Here is a 24,332-nt window from a genome sequence, read left to right on the forward strand (position 1 = left end):
ACAAAAAAACATGATGTCTGCGACTCTTTGGAAGCACAACATGCAAATATCTCAAATATTTTCTTTGCTCAACTTACTGTAATTCTTGCAGATATTTTGAAGCTACGGAGCCCCGAAAGCAGGGGTCTGCAACCTGCGGCTCTGGAGCCTCATGTGGCTCATGCAATGGCTCCCTATAGCATCAAAAAATACTGAAATAAATAGTTATTTTTTTTACAGAGGCTATTAATGATTAATGACAAATAAAATACAAATATAGCAATTTGTTAATCTAAAATAAATCACATTGTGCAATGACTCCGTCATCTTCCTACTTCACCTCCTGTTACATCTGCAGACCATCAACTTTCCCGCACCTGAGGCTAATTTTTAGTTTTAAATCCCTGGTAAGAAAATTAAACTAACAAAAACACTATTCGGGAAGAAAATGGAGATTTTAATTGTGTGGGGACAGATTCATTTAACCGCCAATGTGCTGGTTAAATATGCATGTTTTATGTGTGGCAAGAAATGAGCAATTAGCATGTGTTGACCACATGATCATGTGTTATCAAATTCAAGTTACTTTTTGCAGCCTTTCAAATACATTAACTAAAAAAAATCGGAATAAACTGAGATGCATAAGAAGTTCAAGATGCAAGATACTGTTTTATTTCTTGACCTCAATTTATTTTAATTTTATTTGAAACTGTTTTTAAGTTGCCATTTACATGATCAATATAAATCAAATCAAACAGTATTCTATATCATTTTAACTGTATAGAATTTCATTCACTGTATTGTCTTCACTGAGAAGGTGTTTTTTTGAGCACCAGATACTTTCTCATGCGCAGCAGATACTTTTTTCTTCCTAAGTCCCTTTAGAGGCTCAGTACAAAGCCACTGATAAACCCAGATTTATTTTAAATGTCTAATGGTTGTCAGGTGAGTGAGGCCTAAAGAGAGTGTTTAGATGCATTAGAAATATTGTATAATATATTAATGTTTTAGATCCAGTTATCAGGAACCGTTCCAAATGCTTCTTCTTGACATATTACTTAAATTATAGAACATCAGATCAGTGCCGGTTTTGACGGAAAATCCAGTGTCTGGCCAAACCGAGACAAGACCGGGTAAAAATGCTCAAGACCAAGACCTTCAAATGTGGACTTAAAACCGGTTTCGAGTAAGGACTCTGTTCACAAACACTTTGTTCCTCCACTCCAATTTCAATGACACTATAATTCAAAACATTGTTGGGAAAATCTGGCATCTAATGCAGAAATCATACCTCATATGTCATTCAGAAAACATTCCGTCTTATGTCTCTGCATAACTTACCATTGTTCATTATTTACTGTTTATGATCATATCATAAGTATGAAAATAGAGGTGATCTAAACCAATTCAGTTTGCAAAGATGTTGAGCAGATCATTTATTTCATCCTGGGCATTCGAGATACAGATTTTCTTTAATTTTCTTTCATAGTAAATTCATCCAGTCTGCATTCATCCCTGTGGAAGGAGTCACAAACCTTTAACAAAGTAAGTTAACATCAGGAAAACAGCGAGTGCATTAAAAGCTTTTTGCAAGCACAAAAAAAAAGTGACAAGGAAGCAGGTAACATCACAGTGTGAGGACTGTGGAGTGCTCTTACATTATGTAAGAGCAGATACATGTCACCACTAATGGACATCAAGTGCTTCTTTTTGGAGCTCTTCTCTGGACATACATTAGAGCTAGAAACCCATTTCTCAATCCATAAATAGAGCACAACACACAAAACATTCAAGTCACACACTCTCTGGTTTCAAGACAAATACACTGGACACCCCAGTGGTCGTTAATGAGGAGGGCGAGGCAGGTGCTCCTATTGTGCAACACGTGCAAAACCATCAGATTAGATGATTCAAGCCCATGCCCTGTTTGTAAAAATATCCATTAAATAAGTTTCAGCTCAACAAACAGTATCATTATTTTTGGATTTTTTTGTTTTGTTTTTTGGGGGTGGGTGGAGGGTGTACAGTATATGCTTGCATTTTGGCCTATCTTTATGTGTCCCCAAACTAGCACCTGTATTTTTAGTCAAAGTAAGTTCTAATGGTCGTAAATGTGCCCACAACCTGCTAAAAACATGACAAAAACTCAAATGCATTTCATCTTCAGTCTTCGTTTTGTTCCTTCAAAGCATCGAAGTAAAAGTTCAGCCTGAGAACAGCAGAGCAGGCTTCTTCAGAGTGCTCATGGAGGTCAATCACAGCTAAGGCACGATGACGCAGAGCGGAGGGAAATGTTCTGGGGTTCAGACAACTGTGTCCTCAGCTCTGTTTGTCCTGTATGTTCATCAGCCTGGTGTAGGACCTGGCTCGGTTGGCTGAAGAGAAAGATAGAAAGCAGAAATGGGAAAAATAAAAAATAAATAAATAATATATTCTATATATACTATTTAAAAGGTCTGTTTATTGACATTGGCTGTGTTTGAAATCACATACTAACGTACTACTCGTACTAAGTTTGTGTTCCCATTAGATAGCATGGAAAGATTGAGTATGTGAGAAATAACCAGATGTACAGTATACTATATCGAGACATTTTTTAAGTAAGCACGATGGGCACACTAGCCATACTCAACCGCCCCATGATGCATTGCGAGCGGAACGTAAAATGGTCCTGGGACCAGCTTCAAGCTAAAAAAAAAAAAAAAAAATTAAACTTCCCCTTTTCAAAACAAAATCATCTCTTCTTGTCCTCCACTATTTTTTAACGCTTTTGTAAATAAGGCTCTTGTTTTGAAGTTTGGTCAGTAGCACAATAAATGGCGGGTCTCCGAAAAACCCTGAAATGTTGGCATGAAATGTGTTTCCGTGAGTTTTATTGATGAAATGAGCACATGTTGATGTTCTACTCCCCATTTGTCAAACTCATGTCCCCGGGTGCCAAATTCGGCCCATGGAAGAAAGTAAAAAAATGAGAGAGAAAAAAATCATCAAATTAACTCACTCAGTGCCATTGACGAGATATCTCGTCATTTCAAATCCAAATGCTCAGTGCCATTGACAAGATAACTCGTCACAAAATATCCCCAGGCTGTGAGCCAGATAGCAAAATAATAGGTGACATGTAGGAGGTAGCAGCGCACATTTGGATGAGAGGTCATCCATGCTCATCACAGCTCAGAGGGAGAGAGGAAAGGCGTTTATGAGACAGAAAATGGCGCTACGTACAGGGTTGACGTTCCCAGCTGCGCACACTCCGACCAGAGCAAGTGTGGAATTCATGGATGATGTGGCGATTGTGAGATAAAACCATAAAAAAACGGGGTAAGCAGTGACACTCTGTATGTCCGGGAGGGAGAGGAAGTTGCGTGTGTACAGACTGACGGGAGAGAAAGTTGGAGGAACGCCAAAATACAATAAGAAATATATTCAACTCTGACCCAGATAGCAAAATAAGAATTTTGCCATCAAAAGCCCGGTCTGTGTTTTTTTTGTGTTTTATATAAGGAAACGATGTTCAGATGTTATAGATGTCACTAAAGCAAAAAAAAAAAAAAGCTTTAAAGTCACTGACAGGGTTTTTTTTTTTTTAGAAAAAGGCTTTTTTCTCAGCTTTTTGCTCTGATTTGTGTAAAACTTGCTCTATTCAACGGCTGATTACAAAAGAACAAAACGAGCCAGAAATAAAACAATTTTTTGATGAAAGTCGAGGCTTCAATCTTTCAGAATCTGATTTCAGATAGTCATAGTAGAAAATATTCTGGGGGTCTTTAAAATCAGTCAAAATGCTCAAAAACGGCTGGCACTGAGGGGGGTAGAAAATCTGAGAATGGCTGGCACTGAATGAGTTAAACTCAACAGTGCTGCTGCTTATATTGCGCTATTTTCATTTTTAAGGTTAAACTGTTGAAAAACTCAAAATTCTTACAAAACCCTTCAATTTTCCTAAAATGATTACATAATATTCCCCTTAATTAAATAGAAATTTGGTCACTAAATCTAGGAAATTTAAAGTGAAGTTCCTGTTGGGACTGATATCTGTCACTTATTGTTTGGATATCGTCTGTTTCTTACATATTTAGTATTTTCCCGCATAAAATCTGTCGCACACTTGAGGTCAAACTGCTCCGTGTTTGGCCCCTGAACTAAAATGAGTTTGACAGCCTTGTTCTACTGTACTTGGTCACTTTCTCGCTTAAAATGCTTTCAGAACTTTCAAAGGAGAGAATAAACAGATATTTAGCCTCTGTGTGCTTCAGGGTCGGAATGCATCTGGGGAAACTTGGAAGTATACTTCAGTGGGAGCCTTCACCCTAACCATACTTATAGTATATAGCAGACAGTATGCACTCATTGAGTTTGTAGTTTACAGTACGGTGTCACGGTCTGAGTTTCCCTCCATGCTGAGATTCTCTTAAAATCTGAGTACGTGACTGCTACGAACTGGGATGTACCCGTGCTGGATTATACTGCTTTGAAAAAATAAAGTTACATTAGATTAACTGTTACTTACTGCAATGTATATTATAATTATGTTTTTTCCAGCATGTGCTTTATTTTTATTCGAACAGAATACAAGTAATTATTAAAAAACTGCATTGAATAGATTATAAAACACTTTTTTAATACAAACTCAATACATGTAATAATAAAAAACTGCACATAATACATTATAAATCACATTTCTCCTGCCTCGTATATTGAGCAGTTGTACATTTTTCCCCAAGAAAAGGAGTTATTCAGCACTCGTCAAATAACATTAGCTTTGAAATTAAACTTTTAATCTCAGCACGGCAGAAGTAGAAAAAAGCTTAGCGGAAGTAGCATAAATTCATTTTCCGGTAGTGCGCATGCTCATAATCGATCTCAGCACAAGGTAAACTCAGACCGTGACATCGGAGTGTGCCATTGTTGGAAAAGTTTTGCGCACTGCATTGTGGGATGTGGAGTCCTGTAGAAATTGCGGAAAGAATGAAGTAAAAAAATTTCTATGTATCCGTAAAACCAAATAATTTTGAACGGCAATTTCAACCTTTCACACCTTTTCTTCAAGAAAATGATCTTGTGTTTATTGATCCATGAGGCCAAAGCTATAGATTTATCTGACAGAAAATATTCCATCTCCAGCAGCTTTAATAGAATAGCGATCCAACAATGAACCTGGTATAGGAATACGTGTTTCGTGACCAGCAACAACCCTTGAAATCATTCTTACATGACAATAGCATGTTGGTGGGAGGGAGTCTTATGTGTACCGTTGCACCATCTCAAAGCGTTTGTTGTTGTTGGAGTTCCCCACAGTCAGCGTCTTACAAATGTTTCTTAAGTCCTGTTGAACGCCCTCAAATACTTCACGACAACCATCATTCATCCCCCCCCACAAACAAAAAGAGAATCCCTAAAGCCTCATCACGGACCCAGACCCAGACCTGGATATCACAGTCAGTCAAGTCGTCCCTCCACAAAGATCCCTGAACCCCAGAAAGGCCGTCAAAAAATCTCTCTGTGTGTGACAATAGGCGAATTAAGCTGGTTACTCACGGTGTATGAGCTTGCGTTTCTTTTGTTCCGAGTGAAGGAAGCTGCTCAAGTAGAAGATGACGGGCAGAAAGAGCATGAAGCTGGAGACGGCGAGGACAGGCACCGTCTCGTCACGTGGGAGCGAACAATTGAAGTTCTTGCTCCAGAGTCTGCGGGTCATGTTCATCTGAAAATTGGCAGCGGCAAAAAAAAAACAACAACTTCAGCTCATTAGAACGAGAGGACACGCTCACCACAGACTCAGTCGCCTCAAAACTTCATGGAGGTGTGTTCGAAACTACAAATAATGGAGCTTTACCAGGAACAATCAAAAATACTAACAAACAATACCTTTAGAAGAAGTTTTAATCCAAATCCATATTCTCTATGACACCATCGAACTATAAAAGAAATGCTGTAGTGGTTTTTATCATGTGAAAAAATGTGACTAAAATGTCAACTTGATAAAAAAAAAGAAGTTTGAGTCTCGTGATAATTTCATATTTATGATAATTGAGTTGAGGCAGAGCTGTTGAAGTGGATCACATTGGATTGTAGCGCAGTTTTAACAAGCCCGAGAACTTAAGTTGAACTAGTTAAGTTTTACTATTTAGCTTCAAAATCCAGACGTATAATAAAAACCTGCAAACACATGTACCAATAATGCTGCAAACTAAGCCTAGCGAATGTCTGTATTATGCACTTTATTTTGAAGGCACAGAAGATGCATCTTTTTACTTTGTGCTTAAAAGCAGGACATTTCTGCAGCTAAATGTTCACATAGCTGAAGTATCAGATATACGTTAGTGGTAGGAATTGATCAGTGTTGGGTAAGTTACTCTAAACTTGTAATATATTTATATTACTACCAGTTACTGGGATAAAAATGTAATATATTTGTATTACAATATTACTGTTTTTTTTGTTTATCTAACTGAGTTACACTTCTTTGAGTTACTTTTGGTCCAGAACATTAATTATATCAAACTGATTGTGTTTGAATAACATCGGTCTAAGTTTTGTTTCAAATACTTCTGCTGTTTCAGGAGCAAAAAGCTCTTTTTTGTTCCCCATAAGTTATATTTAACAATAATAATCATCATTTTTTTCCTCAAATAATTACAAATGGTGAGAAAACAAAGCAAATATGCACTTAAATTAAATATACATGTAACTTGTATATTACCACGTTTCACTTTTGTAATGAGTTAAACTACTGAGTTACTTCAAAAAGGAATATATTAGTGTAATGTATTACAAAAATAACTAGTTACTCCTGACAATGGCTGTGGCATCTGCCACAAAATTAGGAGATTATTGGGTTTCTGCCTCCAGCTGTGCAGACCCACATGTGACATGGTTTAATTGTGTTTTAACACCCAACAGAACTAACAGATGGCATAATAAAGAGATGACCAGGTTATTCCCATCCTTCCTGTGTCTGTTTCGTGTGTCACACGTACGGCGTCCTCGAGGTCGATGCACATGGTGTCATTCTTCTCCATTCGGCCGTACAGCTTGTTCACATCTCCGTACATCTTCTTACAGCTTTTGCACAGTTCAGTGTGATTCCCCTGTGTGGAAAACAGTCGACACGTTCTGTAAACAAACCCACGAAATGCAAAGAGATGCATGTTTGGTTCATGACGTACCAGTTGATACTTCTCAAAGCAAGTGAGGGTTTGATTGAGGGTGCTCAGGAAGTTCAGGGTGTCATTCGTCAGGCTGTGGGAGCGATTATTGATACACTCTGAAAAACACATGAAAAAATATCATAATTCTTCACAATCACAAAGATGCTTGCTTGATTAAATACCCTGTTGTTGCATAAAATACATACACTACAGCCATAGTTATTGAGTAATACAAATGAATAACACAGATTATCCCTTCATTAACGTTGCAGTGTTTTTCAACCTGGGGGTCGTCACCCCATGTGGAGTCACCTGGATTTTTTCTTTTTAAAAAAAATAAAAAAATAAATAAAAAAATAAAATAAGGTTACCTGAAATGTCTAGGAATTGGTAAAAAAAAAAAAATAAATAAATAAAAATGGAAGAAAAAAAAGATATATACTGATTGAAATTATATTTCTAAATTATTATCATTTTTCTAATTAACAAATCACATACACAATAAATGTCAAAAAACTGTATTCTATACTTAAACTTACTCAAATATAAATCTAGTTCACCTACTCTGTATTTGTAACACAGTTTAATAAACGTGATCAAAAACTAATTTTAGAAGAAAAAAGATAAATATCCCTGGGGTCGCCAGAAATGTATAATATCAAAATGGGGTCACGACCCGAAAAAGGTTGGGAACCTCTGTTATAGCGATAAGTGTGCATTTATGTTTAGGTGTATACAATATGTGCTTGTAAATACCGTACCTTCCGCGGTATAGGTTGCTTTTTTTTATGTATAGACTATAAAGGTAAAGGGTGTATCTGGGCGAACAATGTAGGTGGTGTTCTTAGTATAAGAATGATGTGAATAAAAATAAAAATAAAACTGTTACATATAAGAGCTTGACAATAGATTGTGATCTACTAAAGTACTTACCATTGTTAGTAACAAATCTTTCTGTATATTTATGTGTATACATACTGTAGAAATGTGTATGTGCATATGTCTGTTTCGTGCATGCAAACTGTTTATCTGTTATGTTCATTGTTTTGTGAAAGGAAGCAACAACTGATATGAATTATGACATTTATAGGGATGAAAATTATGAAAATTATGAAATTATGTTAGTTTGAAAAGAATCATGTGTATATGTAATGTACATTGAACTTGGAATAAACAATCAATCAATCAATCAAACTAGGAGCAGCACGACCATAAAAAGCTGAAAATTGACTGATATACAGTAAATATTATAAGCAGTGACGCTTGTAAGAATTCACAAAAAAAAAAAGGGAAAATGCTATTGGCAATTATGACATTTTGTCATGCAACTTCGGCAAGAGCGATTTATGAGTGGATTTTCCAGGAAAAAAGCCAATTTCTTGTGATTTAAGGACCAAAAAATATGGTATATATTAAAAAAATAACATTGATGAATGGTTAAAACTTTTTTTTTTTTTATTTACTTCCCTATCATTCAAAGATGAAAAAAAGCATTCTGGTTGAATTTATCAGATTTTTCCAAGGAAACAAAAATAATCAAAAAATCTAGTCATTTCAAAATTAATAGAAAAGAGTGTGTGATAACACATAAGCCGGACTGGATCTTCAAACTGTGGTGCAAATATAGGATATAAATGCACAGAAATATTGGGGGGGAGATATTTGCTCCGTCTTGGAGCAGACTTACTCTCACAGTTAGAACTGGTCCACAGGTCCTGCAGGTTGCTGTACAGCTGGTAAACCACCATGAGTCGATCGGAGCTCAGGAGGCTGTCCCTGCAGCTTTCATTACCAGGACCCACCTGAGAAAAACACATTGAACCCTTATAATAAACAATAAATTAAAGACATCAACATATCACCATTAAAACAAAGAATATACTGTACACTGGTCTGATCTGTGGAGTCAGAGCGAGCTTATGAAATAAATATAATAAGAATAATAATAAGAATCCTTATAAACATGCTTACTGTTTGGCTTTAAGTGAAAATATTTGTGCTGCTATGAAGGAAAACTTTAAAATAATATTCACAAACTATAAATGACCCTGAACCTTTAAGTGTTTTACTCCACAGAGGATAAATGTTCCTCCTAGTTCTTAATCGTCTACTATCCTCACTACTAAGGCTGAACGATTAATTACATTTGCAATATTATCGCGACGTCTAAAAATGCAATTTTCTAACCGCAAAGGCTGCAGTTTTTTTTTTTTTTTTTTTACACTAATAATTTATTTTAAGCTTGTTGGAGTATGATTTACCTAAAAACCGTCCAACAGGTTAAAGCAGATATTAGTAAGCTTTATTTATTTATTTTTTTACTGTTTATTTTATTTATTTATAGACTGTCCCGTTAAGTTCAGACAGCGTTTAAGAAGTGCAGTCCACATGTTTACCTGTTTCATGAAACGTTGAAGTTAGTTAGATATGCTGAAGAGGTAAAGTCACAGATTTGTTTGCTTTATTGTTGTAATCTGTGCTTTAAAATGTATATTTTATATTTATTTAAAGTTTAAATCAATCAGAAATTGTTTATTATGAAACAAATTGATTTATTGCTTATGTTCGCTGAAAAATACACGACAAGAGGCCCTTGAAAAAATAATCGCAATATTGAGGAGAAAAAAAAAATCGCAATTCGATTATTTTCCAAAATCGTTCAGCCCTACTCACTACTGGCATTAACCTTTTTTTTGTTCTCTCCATGTTCAGTTTGTTCCTTTCACTCTGTACCTCCCTGATATTCTTCTAAGCCTTTAATACGTACTGGACGTACTTTAAGTTGATGATTTTCTACCAGCTAATGTGAACTACATATTAATGATATAAACACAAAACTAAATCGTATTGTGTTCTTTTTACCTCTCAATCTCTTGCCATTAAGCTTTGAGCATTCAAAGCATCATTTATCTGATCCACAGACCAAGATATTTATCTTTATGTCTCCACCTTTCACCCTGAGAATACTGAGTACTTGTAATTTACACAATGTGTTAAATTGAATCATCTCTGCAATGGATTATGCAGGTGTAAAGATTGTTTTTCTCATCTCTAGGCATCGAGCATTTAACATAATTGTCTGTATAATGCTTACTGATAAATATGATTAATGTGGAGTCCTGACCTTTCAACTAGTGTTTACAATGTTTTCATTTCTGACTATATTTAAACATGCATTTGTTTATGCAATAAAATGAATCCACTTAGCACAGATGTTACACACAGGGAAAAAAAACCATTGCAATCCTTATTTAATCATTAACAGTCTTTTACTTCATTATGTGCGTTTTATTTTTTTCTTTCTTTCTTTAGTGTTTATTCTTTTTTTTAAACACGGTTTTTAATACACGTTTTATATAACAACACACTGATACATACATACAAAAAAGTACAGTGTTTATTTCTCGAGCCTGTGATTTCCCCTTGGGATAAATAAAGTATTTCTGACTCTGACTCTCCATCAGCACTTCTGACTTACAGTTAGATTATTAGCCAAGTTATTTGCTGAAATGAATTTCAATATTCAAACCTGAAGGTGTAAAATACATATACAAAGCTTAAAAACACTAAATATTGCCAGAGTTACAAAATTTTACCTTGATCTTCATCCAAAACCATTCAACAGAATGCTGTAGAAAAACTCATCATCACCAAGTAGAGTAAAAAGTTAGGAACTCAATTATAATCGTGGAAAACTAACGGAAAATTTGGAATCTGTGTTCTGAAAAGAAAAAAACAAAACAAATGTTTTTCCATTTTTTAAAAATATGACATGTGACCCAGAAATGCCTGAAATTAATGTTTTGGAACAATCACGCATTTACATCATGCTATTTTTCACTGGAAAACGGGTGACTGAATGTCTAGAAAATGTGACAAATGGAAAAATATGTCCAACTTCACTCAAACTCTAACACTACGTGTTACGGTTCAACTACTGGTCACGTTAAATATCCTGTGATCGAAGTGTGTTTTTTATTGTGTGGTGATGAACAAGCAGTTTAGATTAGGAGTGTGACGATATCTCGATATGGCGATATAGCACGATATTTTTTCGCACGATCGATTATCAGATCATGTTTTTTATAATAATAATAATAATAATATTTTTTTTTTTCATCATGTTTGTTATTCTGTGTTACAAATACAAAGTAGCCAAGATTAAAGACAAATTGTGCCAGCTCAGATATTTTTACACTGCATATACTTTATTTGAAGTACATTTATATTTGAGAAAGTGAAAGTATAGAATACAGTGTTTAAAATTGCATGTTGTGTTTAAATTCTAAAAATATTTAATAATGATTCAATTCAAATAAATTTTATATAGCACTAATTACAACAATAGTCATCTTGTAGCAATTTCAAGAATAATTTAATATATAGATTAATAGATAAGAATATATAGATTTAACAATAAGAATTTAGTTATATATATATATATATATATATTTTTTTTTTTTTTTTTTTCTTTTTTTTTTTCAATCCGTAATTACTTTTTAATCAATTACTAGACATTTCAGACAACCTCATTTATATTCCAGGTGACCCCTCATGGGGTCACGACCCCAAGGTTGAAAAACAGTGCCCTAAAGAGTGTTTACAACTTAAATGATTAGAGTTTGAAAACTAAGCAAGTATTGTAAAGAAAAGCTGGTGACGAAAATATGCATATATATATATATATATATATATATATATTTATGATACCTTTTTTCAATATAGCTTATTTTTAGGCCGGGATACCGGACTCAAGACTTCTCTCACTTTGTTGTTGTTGTTGTTGTGGTTGTGTACACTAGTTAAAATCACTACTCCTCTATTATTCATGAACGGATCGGGCTGAAATGTTAGTAGATATAATCTATGAAGCTTAGAGCCCGATTTTTCGATTTGGGGCCCCAAAAGAAAAGAAAAAAACCAAAGTCAATTTCTCATTTATTTGCAAGTCAAATATTACGATGGTTGGTGGTACTGAATCATTGGCACATACCAATATATAAATAGGGTCCATTACCCCGTACGTGTCCCGCATTTTTCAAATAACTACTCCTCCGTTAGTTCTCGTTAGATCGGAATGCAGTTTTACTCTATGAATGAATATGAGGAGATGCTCGGAGCCCTTTTCCAGTAATTTCCAAATTTATGGGAACATAGTCGTGTGACATATCGTTTTAAAGGCAATTCAACATAGATTACGATTATGACAGTTGGTGGTACCAAATCATTGACACATACCAATATATAAATGGGACCATTACTCCATATTTTTCAAAATGACTACTCCTCCGTTAATGCTTGTTGAATCGGGTTGTAATTTGACATGGATATTCTACAATCGGATGTCAACAGCCTCTAGTCTCCCCCCCCTCACCCCCTTTATGGTTATTTCTAAATGTATCGGAACATACGCAATCGTGTGATATATCGTTTAAAAGGCAATTCAAGATTACCATTTCACATCGCACAATTTGATTTGTTATACTCGGCAGAACCGAGTCATTTGACTGAATTCTCGGGAACGTGGTACGTGCTATTCGGCCCGGTGACGTTCCGCGGCCCGGCCGTAGTTCATCAGAAGTTGTTTATCAAAATGCTCGTTTCAGGAGTTGCAGCTTTAGCTACTCCTCAGAACAGCATGAAAAGCACAGTGAGATGGTTTCCTGAGTGTGTCCTTAACAAACCACATCGCGGAACTCACTCACACGTGCTGTCTGGCAGCTGTTTGTTAATAAATGTGCTTGCGTGGAATTTTGTCTCAACAAATTTAACCTCAGATTTGTATTTCTGGTAAAACATTATTTGAATTGAAATTATCAAGATGTATATCGTATATCGACATTTTGAGAAAAAATATCGAGATAGGAGTTTTGGTCCAAATCGCCCAGACCTAGTCATTACAAGTTCTGTTACTCACGTCGAGGTGACAGATACCACAGCACACCTACTGAGGTCTAATGGAGTCTAACAGAGTGTCTGATGGGAGATAAACCGAAAGCTCAGTCCTACCTGGTCTGAGATGTTCCTGTAGATGTCCTGGAGCATGCTGTAGCTGGAGGAACAGTTCTGACACACTTTGACGGGTCGGGCTGCAAGAATCAGGCAGTCCACGAAGGTCACATACCGCTGTTTGAAAAAGAACAGAAGCTCCTTGCAGTAGCCGCTAATCTCCAAGTCTTCAGGGAATGAGGACATCAGACTGGTGGAGAATAAAGAGCTCATATCTGGTGCGGGATTCAGGCTGTCCGCCTGTACCATATAAATAGTGTTTAGCGTAAGTAAAGCCAACAATAAACTGTTTTTGTGCTGAGACATGGTTGAATCCTGGGCTAGTTTTCTCACTGCTGTCACCGCAAACACGTGACTTCCTCATTTAGTTCCAGAACGATCATGTGACAAAAGGCGGAAACATCGCGAGATTTGGTTTTCAACTAGATGGGCTTTGACAACATTGAAACTCCATTCAATTTAGCATTTGGACATTAAAAACATTAGTTTACCGATATGTTTTTACTGAACCACTAATGTGGACATAATTAGAAGTCCCTTATTGTCTTAATAAGGTTAATAAATAATTTATTCAGGTCTTTGTAAAACTGTTTTTGTGATATAGGGCTACTGCTATATTAATAAACATGTTTAGTTTACTGTTACGTAAAGTACATGAAACGTTGTTGTAGGGATGTGAATGTGTTTCATATGTTAACTAATATTTTAAGGACATGTTAGAATATTCAATGTGTGTTGTGTGTTGCCGCCATATTTTGACCACGGAAGTTAAAATAATAATGGATCCATCCAGAGTTCAGTATTAGTTTGTTGTTTTTGCTTTTTTGTTGTTATTGTTCCTGTTTTATTTTATTTTATTTTATTTTATTTTATTTTGTTTTATTTTATTTTATTTTATTTTATTTTATTTTATTTTATTTTATTTTATTTTATTTTATTTTAGTTCACTTTATTTTATTTTTAATTTTTGTTTTAAATTTTTATTTTATTTTCATTTATTATTTATATTTTTTTTATTTCTTTGGGGGGGGGGGTTTCTCCTTTTATTTTTTTCCTTAATATATATATATACATATATACACAGAATATTTAGTGTTTTTACCCTGTAGGAAGTTGCTCCAATTCTGTAAGTAGATGCTTCAAAAGAATGTGTACAGAAAATCCATAAGCATGTAACATTTGCTACTGCTATCAGTTTTCTGAAGATTACCAGCAGTGAATAGTAAAGTATCAATTGTATCTGGCAGAACGCAAATAATCTTAATCCTCTATCTACTTCAACACCTATAGCTATAAGGAAGGTGGATAACAGCTAACAAGCATCAACAAGGGGGTATTCTAAAAGCTGAGATTACAATCACTTTTGCAGAGCAGAGCAAACCCTAACACAGATGTTGTCATGGTGCCAATGATGAAAAACCCAACAGCACAACCCCCTCGAACCAGAACCACTGAGTAGTGTGAATAGTTGTCTCTTTAGGAAAGACAATGCACACTGCAACAAAGAAGAAAAAAACTGGTTCAGTTTGAGGTACCTCACATCCATCCAGCGTAGCCTCTACTTTGAGTAAGGGGGAGGTGTGACAGTGCGTGCTTGGTGAATAGAGATGGCCCCTTCCTCCTGATCTCGTCATTATTAATGGGTTTTTGACACCATTCAATTTTGCCATGTGCGCCTGGCGGGGAGCAAATAATCATAGAGTCAAAGTAAACGATTTGGGCTCCGTTCCTGATTGTGATAATTGTCCAAAAACCCCTTGAATCAAGCCACCACAGTCAATGGTCTTTAATGTGAAATTAGTGGCTCTTGATAACTTGCAGGCCGCATCAATTCTGCAGTCATCAGAGCCTAATGAAAATGAAGGGGGAGAGACAGAGAGCGGCATCAGTGGTCTATTCTGATGCCTGCACACAAACGGTTGATAGATATGGACTTTAGCCCCTGATGCTCATCTCTCTCTCTGCACATGGCAACGGTAGCTTTTTAGTGCAAGACAAGGCTATTTTATTCATGTGGTGCAACTGATGCAAAAGGGAACTACTGTACATGTGCAACATTAAGCAAATAGATCATAGATTATAGCTTGGAGATGTCAAGTCACTAACGTTTTGAGGCTATTTTGTTGATTTCCATGTGCCTCATCAGTGGGTTTATTGTTAGCATCCTGCATGATGGTTTAAGATGATCGGCATTACCAGGAAGCTCATTCGGAGTTGGTGAATCATTTTGATTTTTCAGAATGAGTTTAACCTGTGGAAGTGTTGCTGTCATTGTGTCGGATGACATCAAAACAAGCCTTGGTCAATCAAGAAGAGCTTTTGCTTGAATAATGGTGCTCTGCAGGAGCTTTTGTGTCATCATCAGTATATATATATATATTTATATCCAATAAATTGTACACGAAATGTAATGTATGCACTAGCGTCATTGTTTTGCGCATGTACCACTGTGCAGATTCAGCCATGTGTTTGTGTGTTCTCTCAGGTATATTCCCCTGACTCATCTTCTCCAGAAGACTGTTCTAACTCATTGCTCAGATGCCCCCTATTTACTTTATCATTAGGGGCTTTAACGTCTCAGTGCATTGATTGAATTCAGTCCTTTTAAAGTCTAATCAGCAGAGCTCTGAGTAAAAATTGGATATCTGCATTAGCGGAGATGATCAGGTTTGATCAGTGGGGAAGAATGGGAGGTGGGCGGGGGATTATTTGCATAATAAATGCAGAAAAACTAAGGGCCAAATATATCATCAATTAAGGCCATAAATTAGAGAATAGGATGCTGATAGCACTTCAGGGACAGTGGCTGGACTCGCTCCAAATGCAGCTCTCAACCCTGATTTATGGAATAATATTCCATGTTGGCTCTATAGTAGAACTAGATATACTATAGACTACATACTGTATACTAGCAGTGGCCTGACCTGCTTTGATCAGCAGAGGAGCAAAGACAGAAACAACCAGGAAGCCCCTAAAGATAAAACGTGGGAATACACGATTAGGAGAGAAATACCAGTCCAACACTGATTTTCATCTAATTAAAACCAAACAACAAATTATATAACTATTATTAATGGGTCATCAACTACACTTGACCAAGGGCCAAAAATTTTCAAGGTGGCACTGTGAGGGAAAGGTTCCCTCATAATATAATATATAAATAAAAGCACTCAGAGTCCAATTTTATCAAATTTTATAAAGATACAAATATCTGAAATATCGCCAATGATGAGAGATTTTTAGATTTTTGAAACTGATTCAGAATCAGCACAATGATTTGGATCCTTTCCAAAGTATAATGTATCTTTGATGGCGTTCGGTCTATCTTAGGTCAAAAGTTTTCGTCAAAATCGGTTGAGTACTTTGGACATAATCCTGCTAAAAAGCAAACAAACAAACAAATGTCGGTAAAAATATTACCACCTATAAATATTACATCATATGTAATGCCTGATTTCTTTTTTATGATAACCACTTTTCAGTCAGATTGTGTGTCAAAAACATTCAGTTTTTCCGTCTGACATTTTCCAGGGATAGTGAAACTATAATGACAGAACATCCACTCATTGACTCTCATTCATATTAATGACATTCCTGTAAGTCAGCTGAAGCAGCACTTGATCAGGACAAAAGGCCAATTAATTTGTGTTCCAGTTTGTAAATGCCAAATTTCCTGTTACCATATACTCTTTAATGGTAGTCCTTAAAGCTGCGAGGAACAATATTTCTTTTTTTATTGGATGAAGACATAGTGCAGGCCTCATAGATCAATACATCTAAGGTCATTTGCTCAAAACAAAGATGTGAAAGATTGAAATGTGCATTGTCTGAAAAGTTTTGTGCATTGCATTGTGGGTTGTGGAGTCCCATAGACAGATATATAGAAGTGTTTTTACTAATTCTAGTGTTTGTCCCCTAAAACTTTGCCAAAGTGACTTCCCAACACATTCCTGGTGTTTATACAAATTGAAAGTTGTTGCAAAACAATAACGGATATTCATTTTTTCGGTTTACACAGGAAGTTCCAAATCCAGCCAAAATGGAATGTCTCATGGAGTGAGACGGAAACAAAACTAGAACATAAACAGTCTCAAGTGAATCAATGTCCTCCTTGTCTGGCAAAGAAACAATAACTTATGGTAAGAAGAATGAAGGTAAACACATCCCACATCCCATAATGCAATGCGCGTAACATTTCGGACAATGTAAATAAACCAATTGTTTACGGTGTGGGAGAAGAAAACAAACTTTCAAGTGGCAATTTCAACTTTTTACATCTTTTTTTCAAGCAAATGATCTTCCATTTGATCTATAGGGACTAAATGATAGATTTATCTGATTATCTTAAAGCAAAAACAACACAAAGGTGTGTCATTTTAAAACATTTGGTAACCTAACGAAGAAATATTTGTGATATACTTCACATTGTGATGTGTTAAGTGAACCAATGTAAAGGTTCACTGATCAAGTATTTCAATTTAGCGATGAAGAAACTTCATTTTCTCCATTTTATAACATGCGATTGCATTATAGGACATCACAAAGGGGTTAACTCAAACTCAGTCAGCCTTAAACTTGGCTCTTGTGTGGGTAGAGAAAATAGCTGTAAAGTTATGCAGAAGTTATTCTTCATTCTCCGGGCCGTCCCTAATCCGACCAAAACCTCATTCTTTCATCGGAGAACTGTGCCTCCTTTCTTGTCCCCTCCTCTCTATACAACATAAAGTCAGACTGCATTTAATGGTTATGTCGGGATGGGAGAGGGGCTTTCTTCTTACCCCTTTTCTCCAGAATATTGCCCTTTTCGTCTTGTGAGTCTCCCAACCTGCAGGGACCCCATATTCTTCCCACTGCGTCTGACTCGCATCACAAACTAACCCCGATTTTCACCACTTTGCTGGGAATCGCTGCGACTGATAATAGAGATTTCGCTTTCATTTTATACGCATGACTTGGTTATTGTTGCTTTTCTCCTCTCCCGTGATTCCCTCCTTTTCCAGGGATTAGCCCTGACTTCGCCTGCTACACTACCCGCCGAAGTGCCCCTGAGCCTGGGATGACAATTGATCCAGATCAAGGAAGGGCCTATTCTGCAGCTTTGAAAAGGAGTCGGGTTCAAATGAAGGGGTTCAGATGTAAGAGTGCAAGCTCTCCAGTTTTATTCCCACCAAACAAGTAGCTATAGTTGTATGCATTAATACCACAATTTTAACTTTTGTTTTTAAATCTACAAGGCGTTACTATAAAGAGTGATCAGGTTACTGGTATTAGCATGATGGTAATAATACTGGGACGGCTGGTAGTGTTAAGTTTTGATAAAGAGGAGGAACAACTGTTAAAGACAAGGTAGCTAATAAGTGTTTTAGGCATTTTAATTCACAGAAGTTGTCAGTAAAGTGTTCACCAAGGCACACAAAGTATAAGGAAAAGCCATCAAAAAAACACATTTTATCTGAATGTGATTAATATGAATGTATCCATAAAATAATGCACTTTTAAAAAAAGTTTATGTATTTTAAAAGTCACATCAAGGCCAAACTTGTTGCAAAATAGTAAATTTTATGCAACAGTTGTGTAAAATATAAGTACAAAATGTATGTTTTAATAGATAATAATTCACACGGCGCACATCAGCATGTTAAACCTTTATTATATGAGCAACAACAACAATAAATCTCAAAAGAAAAGAAAAACATTTTATGTTTGTTTTTAAAACCACCATTTAGTGAAAATGGCAAATCTCTAAATCATTGGTAGTATAATGATGTATTTTCAATATCGCCATTCAGACATAAGTTCATACAAAGTGCTTTACAAGAATATAAAAAATATAAATACAAGCAAAAGAAAACATTTGACATGCATTAAAAAAAACAAAAAAAAGCAAATCAAACCTATAACACATATGTCATCATGCATAAACTATCATGCAGAACAGTGGAAAAGGAACATTCTTTGAAAGCAATCATGTGAATATTCAAGCATTATAGTATTTTTATGCACACATTATGTTTATTATAGGCGTGCTGGCTCAAGTAAAATAAATGCATCACATTTGAACATTTAAAAACCCATTATGGAGGTGATTTTAGATGGAAATGTCCAAAAAGGATCCGCTCTTTCAGTTTTCATTAAGCATTCATGACCCCACGTGACCCTTTGTTTTGTTAAACCTGACCCCAAAGTTAAAAACCACTGAACTAAACTGACTACTGACGTTGCATAACGTAGTTAAAACTGGCTGCACCTTCATGATAAATGAGAGGATTCGATCACATGTTGTGGTCAAGACGTATTTTTATGTCAGGAGTCAAGCAAGCAGATTCACTCCTCATCTATTCCCCATGGATTCTCTCATCCACTGACTTGGTGGCGGTGTGAGGAGTTAATCTTTGTTGATGCTGAGGTGTGCACTCTTCCGTAGGCCGTTTGGGTTGAGATCTGTCCTGGAAAATCCAGTGTGTGGTCATATAGAGAGGGGCATAATTACCAAACATGCAGCCGACAGCAAGCACACAAAAGCTACATTGACTTCCTCACTGCTGGTCGCCTCAGGCGGATGGTCCCACTCCCTGCTCACCCGTACCTCCTCTCATCACTCCTCAGAGGCAGGACGACTTGTTCCATAACAAGACAAGAAACTGACTTCTTTCAGCTCCAGTGAACTGGACATAAACCCCGACTGACAACCTCCAGCGCCCAAAGAGAACAGAGAGAGGACGGGTGGGCTGGGACAGGGGAGGAAGGGGTGCATGGGGGCAACACAGGGCATGTCAAATAAAGCTGTTATTCACTTTATTCCTACTTATCCTCCTACTAACAACTACAAAAATCAACAAAATCTGATTTTCATATTTTGAAGATTGACATTTGTTTTGGATTTGTCAGGTGGATTTGAGGCTGATTGGGGAAACGTATGATTTCTCTCCCTAAGGATCTTCTCAGAGTCTGTTTCCCCCTCCCAGAGCTGAGTGCAGTGAAAGCACGACGTGCTGTAAATGTAATGGGGCGGGAGGGGATCGTCTCTGACAAGCAACAAAACACATTGCCCCTCCCCTCAAATTAGTCCCCCAGGAGGGGGTGAGGTGAGGGGTTCATGTCCCAGGAGACACTTGGACACAACGGCATGCCAGCATATAGCATAAGCATGTGTTGCATTTTCTCTGTTATTTGCTTATTTTGACTTTGGTGATTTGGTAACCATAGCTTTTTAATGGTATAGATGTCTAGAGCAGCATCATTTATTTTCATTGTATATATATTTTAATTTGACATATTATACATTTTTGTTATATTTTAAAAATATTTAACAATTTTTAAAGTCAAATTTAAATGAAGTCTAGTTAATTTGGGTTAAATGAGTTAATCTCTGCCAACTAAAGATCAGATAAACTCAGTTTAGTTGAAATAACAATAATTAGCAGAGTTCAAATAGTTGGTTAATGTTTGACAAAGTTACACTTAATAAAGGAATTGAGATTATTTGAATTACAGTCTTTCGGGATGTGTTATATCAAGATGATAAAGGTCAAGATGAAAAGTTAGGTAAATTTAAGTTGAATTAAGTTAAGTGAAGTTAATATGAGTTGTGGTGAGTTGAGTTGCAAATGTTTGTTTTTTTTAATTTATTTAAAGCCCCTTTAATTTATTAGAATTACATTTACATTGCACAACTAATGTTCTCATTGTGATACCATGATAATCAAAATAAACAAAAAATAAATTACATATTCATAAATCATGAATTAAACTTTCAATTATATCAACTCAGACTATGCCTGCGTCTGATCTCTCCGATATGATTTCATGGATTTTATTGGATTTATCGAGTTTATTTTTGAGGTTCTTGTCATTCAGTTTATATTTATTCTATTCAGTTGTAGAATATTCTTATGTTTAAGGTTAAAATGTACGTAACCCATTGGTTAATAATTTTTCTCTGTTGGAGTAATATTACTTGATCAAGCCTTTTCTAACATTCCACACTTCAAAATAAAAATAAAAATAAAAGTATGTATGATTCATGCTGATATCCGATCAGATCAATATCAGTATCGGCCAATACTCAAGACTGTAATATTGGTATCGTATCTGAAGTGGAAAAAGTGTTATCAGGACAAATATATACACACATAAACATGAATTACCTGCTTTTAAAAGACCTAGTTCTTACTTAATTCGTCCATTTCCAGAAGAATAACAGTCAGATCACAGCTCTAAGTTATCCAGACTTATTATTCACAGTGTAAGCCTATAATGAATAGGCAGTTAGCTTTGGCAGTTAGCGAGGCGATATGTTTAAGGCCCGTACAGCTCTGATCTGAGAGCGAGGCAGTGGGAGGAGTGGTGAGGGCTTGGTGTGCAGGAAAGCCTCTCGTGGGCCAGAAGAAAAGGATTTGGCCCCAGATGCAGGCAGCGATGTTAACTTTGAGTGGCCCCTGTGGCTCAAGCGTCGTCCCCCCCCCCCCCCCCCCACCTCCCTCTCACTTCCCAAGCCCCCAGGTTGCCTTTAGATGACATCATTCCCAATATGCCCCCATACCCATGTGAATCTTAGCTGTCACAATCAGCATCCACCACCCCCGCTCCCCCCTCACCACCACCTCCACCATTAAACTGTACTGCACTGCGAAGCCATACGTCCCCCCCATCCCCTCCCCTCCCCTCCTCCTCCTCCTCTTTTTCTCTTTCTCCCTCTCTTCTTCTACACCAATCTCCTCCCTTCTTCTTTTTTAACCCCAGAAAGGCATTGTTTGAGTCAGGGCTTGATCAAAAAACTGTTGCCCGCCAACCACAGGGCTTTCTGTAAATTCAATAAGACCACCTTAAAGATTTTCCTAATTAATGGATGACATCTTTGGCTGGAGGAGAGGCGAGGCATTCTGCTCCAGCTCGCTCTTTGTTCACCTCCTAATTAACTTTCCTAGGTCACTCAGGTCCCCGCAACCTGAGAGTGAAGAGCCCCCATTGAGGAAGGAGTTGTAAACTTACTTTTTTTACCTCGGCACTTAAAAGGGGAAAGCAACTATAGGGAACAGAAAATATCCTATTTAAGTCCTTTGTGAGTGAACTGCTTGCACATGTTCCAATAAAGGAAGTCTTCTAAATAAGCTGCCATGTTGCTCTCCGCTCCCCCTCTCTCTCCCTTATCCCACCTCTTTCACTCCCAGCCCCACAGAAAGGTTATGAATGATAGCTCTGGGTTGAGGGGAGGAGGGGGGGTGTTGGGGGGTAAAGGCCCAAAGGACAGCATCTGGGCATTGTGGGATTGTGAGCATCTGAAACTTTTGAGAGAGAATCTGAAGATGGGAAAGCACAGAGCAGTTGGGTGGTGGGGTGATGATTGAGAAAATGTGGTGAATATGAGGGGAAAAAAAAGTGCTTCTTTGCCCCCCCATTATTGTCTGGGTGATTGAAAGGGACCCCATGGCCCCGACCGGCTTTTATCACTCCCAACTTTAATCTTTTCAAGGTAATAAGTCTTGATTTAAAAAAAACACACAATACGTGTCATCAAGATACATTAAATATGAATAATATCAATATTTATCTTGGGTTTCCATTTAATCAGGAGAAAACTTAACCACCAAATATGATCACATTGAAGAGATGATGAAAACCAAACAATTTAGAGCAAATTTACTCATCAGTGCCACAATTGGCACGAACGGTAAATGTTTCTGTATTTATAGATTTGGCAACATCAAAATATTCAACTAACTAAATGGTTCATGTAGGTAATAATGTGGGAGATTGATATTCAGCTGAAAACAAGTGGTGTTTATATGATAAATGGGACTTTTTCAGGACATATTTAAATATATGAGATAACTTCATCAATGTACTTCAACCTACATATGATTAAAGGACCCTGTTATGTCTTTATATTGCTCAAGCCAGTTATAGGTGGCTAACAAGTTGTATTGACCACCAAATTCATAATCCTTTGAAATATGTTTATCAGATAAAGACATATGGACGGCCTCAGCAACCACACAAAATCACAGTATGTGTGAATCTACGGGACTCCACATCCCACAATGCCATATGTAGAACTTTTCTGCATATCATAAAATTGACTGCGTGGAGATTTCAACCTTTTACATCTTTTTTTTAGCAAATTATGTTTGATTTATTAATATCTATAAGGCCTACACTGTCTTCATCTGATTAAAAAATGTGTCTTCAGCAGCTTTTAAATAAGGTGTGTTTTACATCTTATGCATCAACCATACACACATTCCTCTCATTCCCAGTAAGTAAAACTGACCCCAATCTCCATTCTGGATCCCCAATATTGTATCTTTTGAAACATACTCAGAGAAGGTCAAAATGTCCGTCTTCATCAAAGAAGCACCATTTCCTCTCTGTCCTGTCTGGGTGTGATGCTTCTGATGATGGGGACACACACACACACACACACACACACACTGACCTTGGGTCGTAATCACTGAACCTGACCTGTTCAGCCAGCCAGACGTTAGGAATGACATCAGGATGAATGGCACAGAAAGGAATATTGATCAGCTGTCAGGAGGACATGGAGTCGCTGCTGTAGTTTCGGTCACTCGAGCACTGTGTGTGCTAATGTATCAACTATAAACAACCAGAATCAGTCATTATTGTTGAATAAAACTAGCTACTATTGGTTTTATTATAAATGTAGAACATGTGTGGCTCGTGTTTTTTCACTTGTGCAGTGAAAAAAGACATGTGGGAAGTACTTTTCTGAAATAATAACAATTGTCTAGAATAGTTACCTCTCTTTGATGCAGCATCTCATTATGTATGTATTTGTGCAGCAGTGATGGTGGCAGAAGCCTTTTCACACTCTGGAACTGCGCAATGCGCGACCAGGGGGGGGGTCATAGGTCGAGAGGGATATAAACGTAAACAAGCTCGTTCACTGTTGATATTTCCAACCGTACAGCGTTTTTAATTTTATTCTAGAGATAATAATAATAATAATAATAATAATAATAATAATAATAATAATAATAATAATATTACATATATTCGGACTCAGCCAATGGGAGCAGCTCAGCAGCAGTGTGGAAGCAAGGCAGTCCCCTTGCTTCCACACAGGTGACCCCTGGTGAATGAAAACACCGCATATCTGAGCACTTTTGTAAAACTGGTGAGAGAAGCAGTATCACCCTCTTTCCCCAAAGCTTTTAACTTGTGATTATGTTT

At 36.7% G+C, this 24,332-nt stretch overlaps 1 protein-coding gene across 1 annotated transcript; it reads right to left on the bottom strand.

Annotated features, from left to right (window-relative positions):
* Positions 1-1,421: 1,421 nt before the first annotated feature.
* LOC114458113 (osteopetrosis-associated transmembrane protein 1-like) lies at positions 1,422-13,499 on the bottom strand. Its single transcript, XM_028440371.1, has 6 exons — positions 13,140-13,499; positions 8,818-8,932; positions 7,149-7,246; positions 6,960-7,070; positions 5,518-5,683; positions 1,422-2,354 (listed from the first exon to the last, which is right to left on the bottom strand). The coding sequence occupies exons 1-6, from the start codon at positions 13,443-13,445 to the stop codon at positions 2,299-2,301; spliced, it is 852 nt and encodes a 283-aa protein (XP_028296172.1). The 5' UTR covers positions 13,446-13,499; the 3' UTR covers positions 1,422-2,298.
* Positions 13,500-24,332: the final 10,833 nt, after the last annotated feature.

This window comes from Gouania willdenowi, chromosome 24 (genome assembly GCF_900634775.1).
Source record: "Gouania willdenowi chromosome 24, fGouWil2.1, whole genome shotgun sequence".
Classification (NCBI taxonomy): Eukaryota; Metazoa; Chordata; class Actinopteri; order Blenniiformes; family Gobiesocidae; genus Gouania; species Gouania willdenowi.

Coding starts and splice junctions, on each gene's coding strand:
- LOC114458113 (XM_028440371.1), bottom strand. CDS start 13,445: ATGTCTCAGCACAAAAACAGTTTATTGTTGGCTTTACTTACGCTAAAC. Junction 8,933..13,139: donor ACAGGAACATCTCAGACCAG/GTAGGACTGAGC, acceptor TGTTTTTCTCAG/GTGGGTCCTGGTAATGAAAG. Junction 7,247..8,817: donor GACCAGTTCTAACTGTGAGA/GTAAGTCTGCTC, acceptor TGTGTTTTTCAG/AGTGTATCAATAATCGCTCC.